At 32.3% G+C, this 14,700-nt stretch overlaps 2 protein-coding genes and 1 pseudogene across 2 annotated transcripts; all 3 read right to left on the bottom strand.

Annotated features, from left to right (window-relative positions):
• Window positions 1–3,338: 3,338 nt before the first annotated feature.
• On the bottom strand, window positions 3,339–4,622 carry LOC148194202 (uncharacterized; annotated as a pseudogene).
• A 992-nt stretch (window positions 4,623–5,614) lies between these two features.
• LOC124837945 (putative protein phosphatase 2C-like protein 44) lies at window positions 5,615–8,143 on the bottom strand. The gene is made up of 4 exons (XM_047313437.2): window positions 7,882–8,143; window positions 6,926–7,187; window positions 6,245–6,378; window positions 5,615–5,998 (listed from the first exon to the last, which is right to left on the bottom strand). The coding sequence occupies exons 1-4, from the start codon at window positions 8,086–8,088 to the stop codon at window positions 5,861–5,863; spliced, it is 741 nt and encodes a 246-aa protein (XP_047169393.2). The 5' UTR covers window positions 8,089–8,143; the 3' UTR covers window positions 5,615–5,860.
• A 3,893-nt stretch (window positions 8,144–12,036) lies between these two features.
• LOC124837947 (large ribosomal subunit protein eL14-like) lies at window positions 12,037–13,945 on the bottom strand. Its single transcript, XM_047313440.2, has 5 exons — window positions 13,788–13,945; window positions 13,564–13,665; window positions 12,602–12,731; window positions 12,407–12,519; window positions 12,037–12,219 (listed from the first exon to the last, which is right to left on the bottom strand). The coding sequence occupies exons 1-5, from the start codon at window positions 13,788–13,790 to the stop codon at window positions 12,166–12,168; spliced, it is 402 nt and encodes a 133-aa protein (XP_047169396.1). The 5' UTR covers window positions 13,791–13,945; the 3' UTR covers window positions 12,037–12,165.
• Window positions 13,946–14,700: the final 755 nt, after the last annotated feature.

The raw sequence follows: 14,700 nt of genomic DNA, 5'->3' as shown, positions 1-14,700 counted from the left end.
AATGTGAAACCAAATAAATTTATCCATAATTGTATAAAAGTTTAAACTAAATGTTTAAAGAAACTAAATAAGAAAGTTTCTACAAATTAATTGACCAAATAACCCAATATATATGAATGTAATTGAATAGTAGTGTGAAAATAATTTATATGTATAGTACATTTTAATTAAATTATTTAATTACTTTCAAAGGCCTCTTGAAGAATTTTTATCAACAAATTCCATCAAGTGATTAATTAATGCAATAACAACAATGTTAAATAAAAGGCACGCAATTTGGTCATTATTAAATAAGGGACATTAAATATTTGTTTCAAGATGTAGTGAGTGTTTAAAAATTGAATATTATCAGAGTACAGTTCTAGCTTTAAAAACTTATTTTATTCAACAACTAATATAAAAGAAAGAGATACCACGTAAACAGAGCATAACTGAACGTGGTTGAACATAATTGAACGTAGCTAATTTTATGGAACAGATAAACTAAGCATCTATTTCTAGGGGATAATATTTATTAACAAATAACTAAAATGATTGAGTCAAAACGTGTCTGACATTCCTCCCTTAAACTGAACTGTTATTTTAGTAAATACAGTCAATTTATCTCCTCAATATGGCATATACCAAGTCTTTCTCTTAACTTCATAAATGCTTCCAACTTCAAGGCTTTGGTCATGATGTCAGCTAGTTGATCCTTAGTTCCGCAGTATACTAATTCAACTTCTCCTTGGTTTGTCAACTCCCAAAGAAAATGAAATAGAACATGAATATGCTTCCTTCGACCATGCATGACTAGATTCTTTGAGAGTTTAATTGTTGAGCTGTTATCACAATAAATGATACATTTATTTTGCTTAATCCCCAAATTCTCAAGTACACGCTTCATCCAAATACTCTGAGTAGCACAAGCTGCTGCAGAGATATATTCAGCTTCGGTGGTGGACAATGATACCACAGGTTGCTTCTTAGAACTCCAAGCAACCAATCCATTTGACATCTTAAAAACATACCCTGAGGCACTCCTTTGGTCATCACAATCTCCAGCATAGTCACTATCACAAAGTGCTACCAACTTCCCTCTTCCTTCTCTTTTGTAAAACAAACCTAGTTCAGTAGTTCCTCTCAAATAGCGTAGGACCCTTTTTATTGCTTGTTGATGCATGGCAGTTGGTGCTTTCATGAAACGAGCCACTTAACTTACACTATACATTAAGTCTGGCCTAGTGACAGTTAAATACATAAGGCTTCCCACCATTTGCTTATATGTAGTAACATCAACCTTCAGTCCTCCAGCATCCTTTATGAGCTTACACCCTGGAACAATTGGATTTTTTTACAGCTAAACAGTTTTGGAAACCAAATCTTTCAAGTATTTGGTTAGCATATTTTCTCTGACAAATAAAAATGCCATTTGAAGTATGTGTGACTTCCACACCAAGAAAATATCTCATCCTGCCCAAATCGGTCATCTCAAATTCCTTTTTCATTGAGTTTCTAAATTTTTGGAACATTTTTTCACTATTTCCTGTAAAGATAAGATCATCTACATACACGTTCATAATAAGAACATCTATTGCTCCTTCTTTCTTTGTAAATAACGTGTGATCACTCGTGCTTCTTTCAAAACCTTCCTTGAGGAAGTATGATTCTATCTTGTTGAACCATGCTCTAGGTGCCTGTCTCAACCCATAGAGAGCTTTCTTCAGTTTATACACCTTGTCTTCTTCACCGATTACCTCATATCCCTTTGGTTGCTCCACATACACATCTTCTGCTAACTCTCCGTGTAGGAATGCACTTTTGACATCTAGTTGATAAACTGTCCAACCTCGACTGGCTGCAATGGATAAAGTCAATCGAACGGTATCCCATCTTGCCACAGGTGCAAATACTTCAGTGTAATCAATTCCAGCTTCTTGAGCATACCCTTTTGTTACAAGACGAGCCTTATATTTTTCTACTTCTCCTTTTTCGTTTATCTTCGTCTTAAATACCCACTTCACACCAATTTTCTTTTGCTCATGTCGGTAATGTTGTTAGTTCCCACGTTCCATTTTTGTTGATCGCTGCAATCTCATTCTCCATTGCATCCCTCCATATCTGACTTTTGGATGCTTCCTCAAAGGTGGTGGGATCAATTGAATCATTGATGTGAACATGGCAAGTTGCTGCATCTCTTGAGTGAGTTGTTCCACTTCCTGTGCCATTCCTTCTTCGTCTTCTTCTTTTGACAATCCAGCTCCAAATTCATAGTCCCTCATCCATACTGGTGGTTGTCTTCTCCTTTCTGGGAGTTTGGTTCTTTCATCTTCTGTACTTTCTTCTGCATGCTTATTATCTTCTTGATTTATCACTGCTGAATCTTTATTTCCCTTATTTTCTTCCTCTTCTTCACACTTTATTTCAAGAGAATTAGCTCCTTTTGACTTCTTCCAGTCCCACTTTTCCGTTTCATCAAAAACTACATCTCGGCTAATAATAATTCTCTTTGTTTCTGGATTATACATTCGGAAAGCTTTGGACTCTTCACTGACTCCCATATATACACACTTGATGCTTTTTTCATCCAGCTTCTTCCTTGTAGCATCAGGAACGTGAACATATCTTATACATCCAAACACCTTGAGATGTTTGACTGAAGGTTTTCTCTCTTTCTAAGCTTCTTCAGGTGTCATATTTGGAAGGACTGAGGTTGGACATCTATTCAAAATATGAGTGGCCAAGTTTGTTGCTTCAGGCCAATATTTCTTTGGAACATCTCGTGCTATGAGCATGCATCTCACCATATTCATCAAGGTTCGGTTTCTTCTTTCTGCCACTCCATTCTGTTGTGGTGAGTAAGGCGTAGTGAGTTGTCTTGTGATTCCATTATTACTACAATAGTCATTGAATTATGATGAGTTGAACTCTCCTCCTCTATCAGTGCGCAAACAGGTTATGTTGTATCCTGTTGCTTTTCAATCAATGATTTAAACCTTTTGAATGTATCAAAGGCTTTATGCTTGGCATGTAAGAAATAAGACCACATTTTTTTGACTATAATCATCTATAAAGGTAAGGATATACCTTTTATGACTATGAGATTTAGGAGTAATTGGACCACATATATTTGAATGAATGAGTTGTAGAGGTTTAGAAGCTCTCCAAGTGCTTTTCTGTGGAAAGGAAAGTCGTTGTTGTTTTCCAGTCATGCATGTGGAGCACAACTTGGATTAATTCTTCAATATTGGCAGGCCTTGAACCATCTTCCTGTATGCAAGAATCTGTAGTCCTTTCATGTTTAGGTGACCAAACCTCTAATGCCATAAGCTTGTAATATTTTCAGAAGTTACATTTAATCATGTTGTCTTTGATATATTAGTATCAACAATACGGATAGATGCCATAAGCACAAACATACGATTTGCAGATATCATGGTTCGTATAATCAGACCTTTAGTATCATGATAAATGCTACAACATCCATTCTTAATTAGTATAGACAATTTTCGTTCTTGAAGCTGACCAATGCTAAGCAAATTTGTTTTGAGATCAGGAATGTAAAATACCTCTGTGATGGTCACAGTTCGTCCTTCTAACTTCATTCGAACATTGCCTTTTCCCATGACATTCAATTTGAAGTCACTTCCTAGTTTAACACTATGTCTGAATGATTGATGAAGTTCAATGAACCATTTCTTGTCTCCACTCATGTGATTGCTATATCCAGAGTCCAGAAACCACATTTCATCTTGTTTGACTCCTTGCATTTCCACATATGACATAAGTAACATCTCCTTTCCTTCATCCAACTCTGCGTGTTCTGCATAGTTGGCATATGTGGGACATTCATATTGAAAATGTCCCAGTTTGTGACATCAATAACACTCAACTGTAGATTTATCAAAAGCTCTACCTCTGCCTCTTTCTCTACCTCTGTATCCGCCTCGCCCTCTACCTCTATTACTGAGATGTTCAGTAACTTGTGGAGCAGAGTAGTCTCCTGTGACTTTCAATGCTTGTTCAGTTATTTCTTGTCTTTTTATCTTATGTTCATGTATAAGTAATGAACTTTGCAACTCATCTACCGTCATTTCATTGATATCCTTAGATTCTTCGATTGAGCATACAATATAATTGTATTTTTCAGATAATGTACACAAAATCTTTTCAACAATATGTCCATCCTCCATGGTCTCTCCTGCTCCTCTCATGTCATTTGCAATGATCATGACTCTAGAAATGTAATCATTCACGCATTCATCGTTTTGCATTTCTAGAATTTCAAACTCCCTTCGAAGTCGTTGAAGTTGCGCGCGTTGAACTTGAGCATTCCCTTGATACTTTTGCTTCATTGAATCCCAAAGTGCTTTGGAAGTAGCTTTGCTGGTGATGGTTTTCAAAATATTCTTGTTAATGGATTGAAACAGATAGTTCTTTGCTCGTAGATCGTTCAGTTTCTGCTCTTCCAGAGTTCTACGTTCTGCTCCTGTGAGTGACTCCAGTATTTTGGGTTCTTCATAGCCTTACTCCACCACGCTCCAGTATTCCTTGGATCTCAACAAATTTTCCATTAGCATGGACCAATGATCATAGTCTCCATCAAACTTTGGAATGCTAAGGAAGTTATTGCCGTCAGCCATATGTTTATGCTCACCTTTTTTCTCTCGTGTTTTGCTAATATATGTATCAGGCCCGTGAGTGAGCTCTGATACCAGTGTTTAAAATTGAATATTATCAAAGCACAGTTCTGGCTTTAAAAGCTTACTTTATTCAATGTAGTAAATGGCTTTATATAGCCAATACAGTAACTAATATAAAAGAAAGAGATACCACGTAAACAGAGCATAACTGAACGTGGTTGAACATAATTGAACGTGGCTAATTTTATGGAACAGAAAAACTAAGGATCCTATTTCTAGGGGATAATATTTATTAACAAATAACTAAAAGGATTAAGTCAAGACGTGGCTGACAATGAGGGTAGATGTTGTACTTAGGACAACCCAAAGGACGTGTCACGTTAACAAAAATTGTAAAAAATTATGTTGAGTACAAAAACATTATGTTCACACTCCTTAGGTTTGTTGATAATTCAAGGAATTTTCCTATTTTTTAATGTTTACAATAGTCTTCTTTTCGTAATCTATAGTTCACTAAAACAATTAAAGGAATTAATAAGATGAACGAGAAATATGAGCTTAATGTTTTTAAATAATTGAAGGATTAATGTAGGGGTAAAATAGAAGTATGAAGAAAAAATATTTGACAAAACTTAATACTATGTTAACGTAGTTTATCGATTAGTATGAGAAATGAGAATTGTAAATATAAATCATGAATTAATTAATTCATATTTAGATAATCAAAATGAAAAAAAAAATGTAACTATGAAGTGGTACCCAAGAAGCAATTTTTGTGATATTATAATCTATTTATGGTTGTATGATTCATATTTTGTGAATCTAGAGCATAGAACTATACACAGATGTTGTTTGAAAATTAATATTATGTGAGAACTTAAAAGTCATATTGAATGAGAGTCGTACAATTGCAATGTAAACCAAATTAGCTCAGAAAAAAATCAGTGATAGAAAAAGAAATGAACAACCTTTGTGAACATTAGTGCAAATCACTTAGGAATTACAGAAGAAAATACTTAATTTTGTCATCACCATGTTGTTCTATTTTTGTTGAGTTTTGGCATGATGAAAGTACAAACAGCTAGATAATCTAGTTGTGTGTTGAACTCATCAAGTTCTCTATCCATATCTTGAAGTCTGATAAGTAAGTTTGTTGGCTACAATTGCTGCAACTAGGACACACCAATTATGGTGGCATGATTCAACAAAGCTCAAGGTTACACCCTTAAGGTGAAGAATCAGTCAAAGCGAATGACTAAGCATGAAATTTTGCTTCTGCTCATCCTGATCAAAGCTTCCTTTGCCAAGCACTCAGCTGCTTCTTGTGGATCTTCTATGTGTCTTATGAGACTCACAGCCTCTTGGTTCTTCATCACCTGCTAACACAATATTAGCAAGTAACATTTGTTTGAAAAAAAAAATAAGAAAAAAAAAATGATGAATATTTTTCTTTTGAAACCTTAAGTTTACGTGTTTTCTTTCTTTCTTATACAGTGTTTAATTTTATCATTTTTATTCAATATGAGATTTAAACTCATACTTAGATTATTTTCAACAAAATTCATGATTCGTAGTTTTTTCGTGAACAAGCATTAAAAGTTACTCAGTATTATGGGACTTACCTCCCATATGCCACTGCTTGCAAGGATCAAAAATTCAGTATCACAGTCGATTCTATCACCTCCCACCACAAGTTCTGAGCCTTTAGAATGCTTTGTACCTGTTGTGTTGCCTGATTCACAAGCTATCATGCGTACTTTTTGTGCACATGCATAGCATTCATTATGAGATGTGTGAACAAAAACAAGCGAACACTTAAGGATGAAAAACAGAAACAAAAATTGGACACTTGTGCAACTGAAATCTCAATTGAATTCCTAACAGGAAAATATAATGCAGTGATGTGGAACATTTTTACTGTATTAAATGAACTTTAAACCTAATTCAACGCTACAAAATCGATTATTAAAGTAAAATTTTCATCTAATAAGTTAATCTGTCTTATTTTTATTTGATGTAGGATCTCTAACATTCTTATTGACATCTAGATATATCTCGATGTAAGAATAAATATTAATGGACGATTCGATAATGATCTTACAATGAATAACACTAGGTCCAACAAACAATAAATTTTACTACGACAGATTTCAGATGATTCTGATATCATCTTAAGAAATTGACTTTAAATCTAATTTAACTATACAAAATCGGCTAGTAAAGTGAATTTGTAGTCACTGATTTGTTTTATCTTTAGTTAATGTTTCAAATAATAATGAAAAAAAGATGAGAGTGATTGATACCTGAAAAGAGTCTGCTATACCAATTTCTCTTGGCTGAATGACTGTGTCTGCCAGTTGTCTGATAAGCGACACCATTTCTGCACAAAACAGTTCTGTAATCTCCCATGTTGGCTATCACTAGCTTTTCTCCATTTATCACCATCACTGATGTTGAACCTATTCTGCATATCTCCTCTTCTGGCTTCAGTGCCTCTCTGATCTTTGTTCTTACACCTAGATAAGCTCTCTTCAGTGTTTCTTTGCCTTTTCTCCTCATATGACACTAACATGTAATTGAAACTATCAGAAACACAGAAGAGACCAAAAATATGAATGAAAATAAGGAATTTATGGGATCATTTTAGAACAATTATTTGGCTTAATTGCATATATTACCATCAGTTTTTTTCCACAAATTTTACTGGTTGGTTAAGTTTCTCAGGAGTGATGACATGACATGAAAAAAAATTGTAAGCAAAAACAAAACAAGATCAAAAGAATATCATTTGCAAAAGTTGATGATATAAATGACGTGGTTTTACCTTTTCTTGTGATATGCTATCATCACTCCTTTAATAGGTAGAATGTACGAAAGTTGAAAAATTTGACAGTAAAATGCATCAAAAAAAATAGTAATATAATGATAATTGAGTATTAAGTGTAAGATTAAGCCTGGCTGTTTATGATGATCTCCAATCTAAATTGAAGTTTTATCTTGTATGGTCTGTGACAACTTTAATGCACTTTTGTCTATGATGAAATTTCAATTTTAGTAGAAGAACAACACTAAAAAATTCATAGCAGTGTATTTAAGTTTTGCTATCTACCTCTCTGACAATGAATTTGTAAATTTGAGAAATGAGAATATGCCAAGGGTGAATTTATGCCTCTAATAAACCATTGATGAGCATTATAACTTTGGTTGAGCAAAGTACAGATTGTAGCTGAGAGAAGTTAACATAACATTGATTTCTGACCTCTTTGAGCTTCTTGCCAAAGAAATGGGACTGCACAAACTTTGTAACTCCATCTCCAACAACAGCATCAAAGATTCCAAAATACCACAGTTCTGTGTGATCCATCTGCTCCCTCTGTATCACAACTGAATCAAACTCTGAGTCATCAGAACCACCTTTGATCACATGATGCTCCACCACATGATGGCCATGTGATATTGGAATCATCCATGAAGGCTTGTTTCCTCTCCATTTGTTTCTCCTTCTTCCAAAGAAAAAACGTTTCACCCTGAATGCCTGCTCAAGTCAATGAAAACATTGGTTATTCATATCAGTTACTATTCATTCATTCATATGAACAGGCATTTACCAAAAGATCAGAACTCAGATACTTTTGGTTTTGTTTCTTCAACCATGATTAGAGCTTCATCTCACTAGTTTGCACTATAAAAGATTCATAGAATATAAAAAAAAGAAGAAGAAAGATTAACACTGTGAAACCCCGATTCTGATTCAGTAACAACATGAAAACATACATGAACAACTATATCTAAAGTTTTTTTCTCAGCTGCATGAAAATGTCAAAAGGGTCATGATCAGTTTTTTCCTAGTAACATGTTCTTTACACCCTTGTAATAGCCCTATTATCACATACAAGTCAGATATATGCATTATTTCTGATGAACTTCTAAGAACCTCAATGGAACAGTGAAATAGGGACATACATACCTTAAGCCTGATATGGAAGTCTCTTATTCCCATTTTCTTTGTATAAGGATTTGATCAGATACTATGAAATCAATATTTTCAGATGGAAAAAAAGATGTGTCTCCATTTATTCTTTTGGCTCTGTGGTTGCATATTCAATAGAGGTGTTGTGTCAGGTAGAAGAAGTAGCTGCTCTATTGAAAAAATTAATTGGTTTTGATTATCTGTTAGGAGAAACTTTTGAATATGAAGTAACCATCCGTTCTACTTTCTTAAGTTTTAAACCAGAACAAAAGACAAAAAAACAACTAAACATATTGTCCTTTCTCCTTAATATTTAGTTTAAAATATGTTATAAAAAGATAATAATACAATATGAAATGTCTTCATTCTTATAGAATAAAGACATTGCTTTCTTTCACTTACACATTTATTCATTTTAGAAGAAGGAAAATCTTTATATGATTTATGATTTCTACACTCTGTTTTCCTTATTTGCTGAAACGAAATTAGCATCGGACAACCTTAGCACTGGAAAAAAAGTTCATTATTGATTGTTGCATACTAAGAAATAGTACGAGTTTTGATGCTTTTACTTAGATGCAACCATTCAACATTCATTGTGTGATGTGCTCTTCTTACCTCAACTTTTAATGTACAATGTAACTGATTCTCATAATTATCTTCATGTTACCCATGCAGAAGTTTTGAGATAATCCTCACTTTTTACTTTATACAAAATAAACCAATTAAAAATCTAAGTGTTCATTAAATAAGAACAAGAAAATTATATATATATTTCTAATATCGGTCGTTTTAAGAATTTTTTTAGTATAAGTTGCTTTAAGATTATAAACTTGGTTTTACCTTCAGCTATACATTTGAGATAAAAGTTAGATTTAAAAAAAATATATGAAAATAAAAACTTAAAAACAAGACTCTAAAAAAACAATTGGATTGAATTAATTATGCATTTTATTACTTATAAAATTGAGTTGGGACAGAGACTTACATTTAATTTAATTTTTTTCTTGTGGCGTGGCTGGTGCCATGATTCTTGCCAAAATTAAGAACTTAACAGAGCTTATATCCCTACAAAAATAGAAAAAACAAAATGAAAGGACAGTGGTGTTGAATTATAGTGTTAGCAATTAGAATGACGTGGTACATCAATATTCATGTTTTTTCAGAAACTTATAACAATATACTTTAATATCTACCTATACATACTTTAATTTTTTTAATTATTATTTTAGGTGCAACCATTTCTTTCATTTGTTTTTTTCGAGTTAATACTTAGTTGATCCCCACATAATTTCATTCACTGAAAATATTAAGCAAATTTGAACATAAATAATTATTATTAAATATTAATAAAAATATAAATAAAATTACCTTCTTTTGTCTTTTATGTTAAATACAAGTTTTTTTATAGCCACCACCTTTTCAAATTTCGCATAAAACACCAATGAGATTTGTGCAAACACAAAAATTAATAAATAATATAATTAAAAATAAAATAAAACAAATATGCTATTTTAAAAAGTTGTCACAATTTTAAAAAATCAAACACGTAAGAGAGGTAAAAGACTATTGTCATCTAGGTAGAAGTATTTGTTCTAACTACCTACTAAAATTGTCTCCTAACAATTAAATATTTTCCAACCCAATTTAATTAGATTCATAATAGATTAAAAAAATTATAACAAATATATAACTAGTAAACAAAACTTGATTGGCAGTGAATATTAATTTGAAGGTGAAGGTACAATTAGAATTATTAAATATGAAAATGAACAATTGTAGAATTATAAAGTTCTTTTTAAGAATTATTTTAATTACTACTGTTAATAATTTTTCAATTCACAAGTTATCTGTGCATGGGGACAAAAACATTCATACAATGAAAAGATTAGTTAAAATTGAAAAAGAAAAACCAAGATTTGTTAAAAATAATTCATATTATTGAAGTGTGACCATGCTAAGACATAGAACAAAACTTATATAACTCGGCACAAGTTTAATTTTGAAAGTCTTATCTAAAGATTTTTTTTTTTTAGTTTTGATAGGAAGAAATAATATTATGTTTTAGTTATCTAATAAAATGACTTAGTGTCATCAATTTGCAAAAGTGAGTGATTAATTGAACGTTTTAGATATTTTATGAAAGCATTTATGAACATACATATTATTTTTAGTTATTCTTGATGTGTTATATTTTCTCAATGCTAGTTTCCATTGTTTGTTTCCATAGTCCAAGAGTTTAGAATTAACCAGCATAATCTTAGTGTATTTCTTTCTCATTAGATGATTTATGCTAAAGAGTTTAATGCTTATACGAAAATGTTTAAATACTCAATTCAATCTCTTTATAAAATTAATAAATCTTAAAGAAATATATTAAATATAAAGTACGAAGAAAATTATAAAAACAAATAAAACAATCAACACATAACAAAAAATAATACAAACAAAGATCAATTACCTTAGTAATGATTAAAAAACCAAAATATTAAAATAAAAACACACTAATTCTGAACCAAAAAGACAAAAAGCTTAAAGGAGACAAAAACTTATAACACTCCAACAACATCAATTTACTGCAAAATATATATAAACGATACAAATATTTAAAAATATACAAATAATTTACATAATGATAATAGATTTTATTTGTAAAATTAGAGGTTTAAAGTGATTCTGATAAAAATACATATTTATAAGACTCTTTTCAAATTCAAATACTAAATCATAAGATAATTACCATAACATTTTATAATAATTGTTTAACAAACATTACCATATAACAACTACCATATTTGTACATAAAAATATTAATTAATCATGTAGATTGACACATTAATCATGTTCAAAAAAAAAATTAAATAATGGCAGTAGACTTACAAATTTTATTAAATAGCTCTAATAAACGATAGGCCCTGTACAATTCATTAAAAATACATCTTCGTTTTAAAATTATGTTTTGATATCTATAATCGTTAAGCGGACAACATATTTGTGATTTAATTTCACAAAAATGATCTGGAACATTTAATGCATTTGAAATAAAAACCAATCTCCACTTTTTTTGAAGACAATGTTATTCTATTTTGATGGTTGGAAATATTGAATAATTGAAAATTTTGGTAAAAAAAAATATAATTTTGAATCAATCAAGCTTAACTTCTACAAAGCTCGTTCTAGATACCACAATCATGGATGTCTAATTACCAAGGAAAACAGAGACATGAAAATTTAAAACGATACAAGAGAAAAAATAAATCAAATCACATGAAAATACAAATGAGAAAATTAAAAGATGTTTCTGCTTACATTTGCATTGTAGCAAAAGATTTTTTAATCAAATGTCAAAAAACCAATAATCAAAAACAAGTGCAAACAAAAAGCAAAAAGAGGCAAACCTCATTCTAACCATGAGATTTGGGAGAACTGGCATCAATTCATCAGTAACACAAGATCTCAAAAATAAACATTTCTAGGAAATCTGTCAATGATACATAATAAAAACTCATGTAATAAAAGTAAACTAAGAAAGAAATTCATAACAAAATTTGGAAATTGCACATGAAATTAGGTCTAAGAAGCACTCTTTTTCAGCTTGGCAAGCTCTTGCCTAACAACTGCTGCCCTCTGCAGAAGTTGAAAATAAAAAAATTGTAAGTTAACTTCAAAGCCAAAACATAAAACCACTACATCATCATTATGTCAACGCACTAGAACAGGCTCCTGGCTTTTCTTATGCATAAAAGCCATTTGATATTAGAAGAGTAATACCAAAACCAAAAGTGTGAGAATAGAGATGTAGGATGAAACCAACCTTGATCTTTGCCAACATAATCTTGAACCTGTCAAAGTCATTGAGGGATGCTCTTCTCTTTTGCACAATCAGTTTTCTGCCCCATGAACTTTTCTCCCACCTGTTCTTAACATCTGTTCAGCAAGGAAACAAACTCATCAACAAAAGGAATGCTTTCAATTTAATAAAAAATTGTCCTAAAAAATGAGTACCAACCAGCAGCGTCCATGGCTTGAATGAGATCCTTCTTCTTTGGGACCCTCTTGATATCAATCTTAATGTCAGTGAGTGACAGCCTCTTGAAGTTCACTTGGGACCTCACCATATCGGGAGCATCCACAAGAGCCTATCAACACATGAAGGAAAGTCATGCTAATATTTCAAAGTCCAATATCTAAAAGCTGTAAAAAGCACATCCAATTTATAAAAAAATAGTACACCTCTATATCTTAATGGCCTTTGATTCTATTTCATGCCAAATTGATAACAAGAACCAAAAAAATAGCACATTCTTTCATTTAGTTGACGCTACTCAGACACAGACATACAAAGCCTATATGATCCAATTAAAATGCACACATTAAAGTTACCAGCAGGCTTGACTGTTCTAACTACTCTTAAAAGGAAGTTGATATTGTATATTCTCACAAACCAAACGGATACAAAGACTCCAAATTTAGTTGATGCTACAAAAATACAATATACAACAAAGCCTTAAGTGCTATGACCCAGAGTTTAAATACAATTAAAAAGATAAATAAGCTTAACAAAAGAGATAGAAATAAAACAACCAAGAATAAATCATCCATCAAACTAACAGGGTAAAAGACTCTAACCCCTTCGGTAGAATTTGGCATTATCGAATACTAAATTGATACCAAGACCCTAAATTCAGTTGAAGCTCTGAGGCACAAAATAGCGAAAGCCTTGCGACCCAACATAAAACTATGCAGAACAAACAACCTCAACAAAGCACAAAACCTAAAACCACGGATCAGAACATATATTCCAGCAACGAAATTCAAGCCGAAATTTATCAACACCAAGATCAAAGAATAGAGCATTTTTTTTACGCCAAACCTCACAAAAAACCCAAAATAAACATTAGGGCACGCACTCAATGAATCTAATCCAACCAAAAAACACCAAATTAAAGAAAGAAAAACAAAAGGACATACTCTGTTCTGGTCAATGACGTCGACAATGACTACTAGCCTCCCATACTCTTTGCCGTAGTTGATCTGAGCAACCCTTCCAATCTCAACGTACCTCTTGAATGGCTGCGACAGAGATCCGAAAAGAAAAACAAAGAAACATTTTTTTCATCAAAACCATAAAACCCAGATGCAGAAATACGCAAGGTAGATAGAAAGTGTTAAAGGGTTGGTCAATGGAAACTCACCATTTTCGGCTACGAGGATTCTGTGACTGCCGAAGTGATGAAAGGAGGAGTGAAGGCTTGGAGTTAGGGTTTTGTTGAAGTTGCAATTATAAAGAAAGGAACATGTGTTGTGATGAGCGATACGAATGGGCCAAAACCCACATATGTTTCTGTCCTAAAAGAATGCTCGGTTTTGAAAAACAAAAACGGAATGGGCTATGACCGAAGCCCGTATGGCTCTTTAAAATTTCAGGCCCATAATTGGGTGTTACTCCCTCCACCTCCATTATTTTCTTTTATTCCAAAAATGTCCTATACTTTTTCACTGTCTCAACAATCTTTTTCTTTCTTTCTCTCTTAATGAAGCATTCATAAGACAATTTCACATGACCATTTCCTGGTTGGGGACAGAGTTTGACATTTGGGTAGCACTAAGAATTTTGTATACTTTTTGAACATGATGTGCTATAGGTTTACCTTTTCGTGGCAATACATTCACCAGAAAGTGGGGTAGGCCACAGATGCCACTGCCTTTTGTGATGTGCCTGCGACTGTTAGTGTTTCAATTCTACAATCCTAACTAAACACAAAAGAGCACCTTATTTGTTTAAGTGTTTCTTTTGTTCATTAGACTTGTTAACATACCAAGTCTTTCAAAACGCGTGCTTGATCAAGAAATTAAACAATGAAAGTGATTGGTAGGGAAGAAACATTAATGTTTGGAAAAATAAAGATTGGTGTATTCTAAGGCGAAAAAGCATAGAAAATGAAACGAAAATGTTTATGGTAAATGAATAAGTGGTGATTGTAATGGTGAGAGGGTGGAGTTAAAGTGAGGATGACTTCCAGTTGAGAGAGGGAAAGAGAGATATAATTGAGGATAACGGAGAGGTGTATGTATTTTTAGAATAAAAGAAAACAGGTGCAAAAGTAT

Source organism: Vigna umbellata, chromosome 8 (assembly GCF_029865625.1).
Source record: "Vigna umbellata cultivar VRB3 chromosome 8, Vumbellata_1.0, whole genome shotgun sequence".
NCBI classification, from domain to species: Eukaryota; Viridiplantae; Streptophyta; class Magnoliopsida; order Fabales; family Fabaceae; genus Vigna; species Vigna umbellata.
Note: the sequence above shows the minus strand (reverse complement) of the source record. Positions and strands in the feature narration are given on the sequence as shown.

Bases quoted from the DNA above. Each gene is read 5' to 3' on its own strand.
- LOC124837945 (XM_047313437.2), bottom strand. From the start codon at position 8,088: ATGATTCCAATATCACATGGCCATCATGTGGTGGAGCATCATGTGATC. The intron at 6,379-6,925 runs GTATCAATCACT...GTGCACAAAAAG, and splicing joins GTATAGCAGACTCTTTTCAG to TACGCATGATAGCTTGTGAA. The intron at 5,999-6,244 runs GTAAGTCCCATA...TTGTGTTAGCAG, and splicing joins CAAGCAGTGGCATATGGGAG to GTGATGAAGAACCAAGAGGC.
- LOC124837947 (XM_047313440.2), bottom strand. The intron at 12,520-12,601 runs GTTGGTACTCAT...CTTGCTGAACAG, and splicing joins TCAAGCCATGGACGCTGCTG to ATGTTAAGAACAGGTGGGAG. The intron at 12,220-12,406 runs GTTGGTTTCATC...CAACTTCTGCAG, and splicing joins TTATGTTGGCAAAGATCAAG to AGGGCAGCAGTTGTTAGGCA.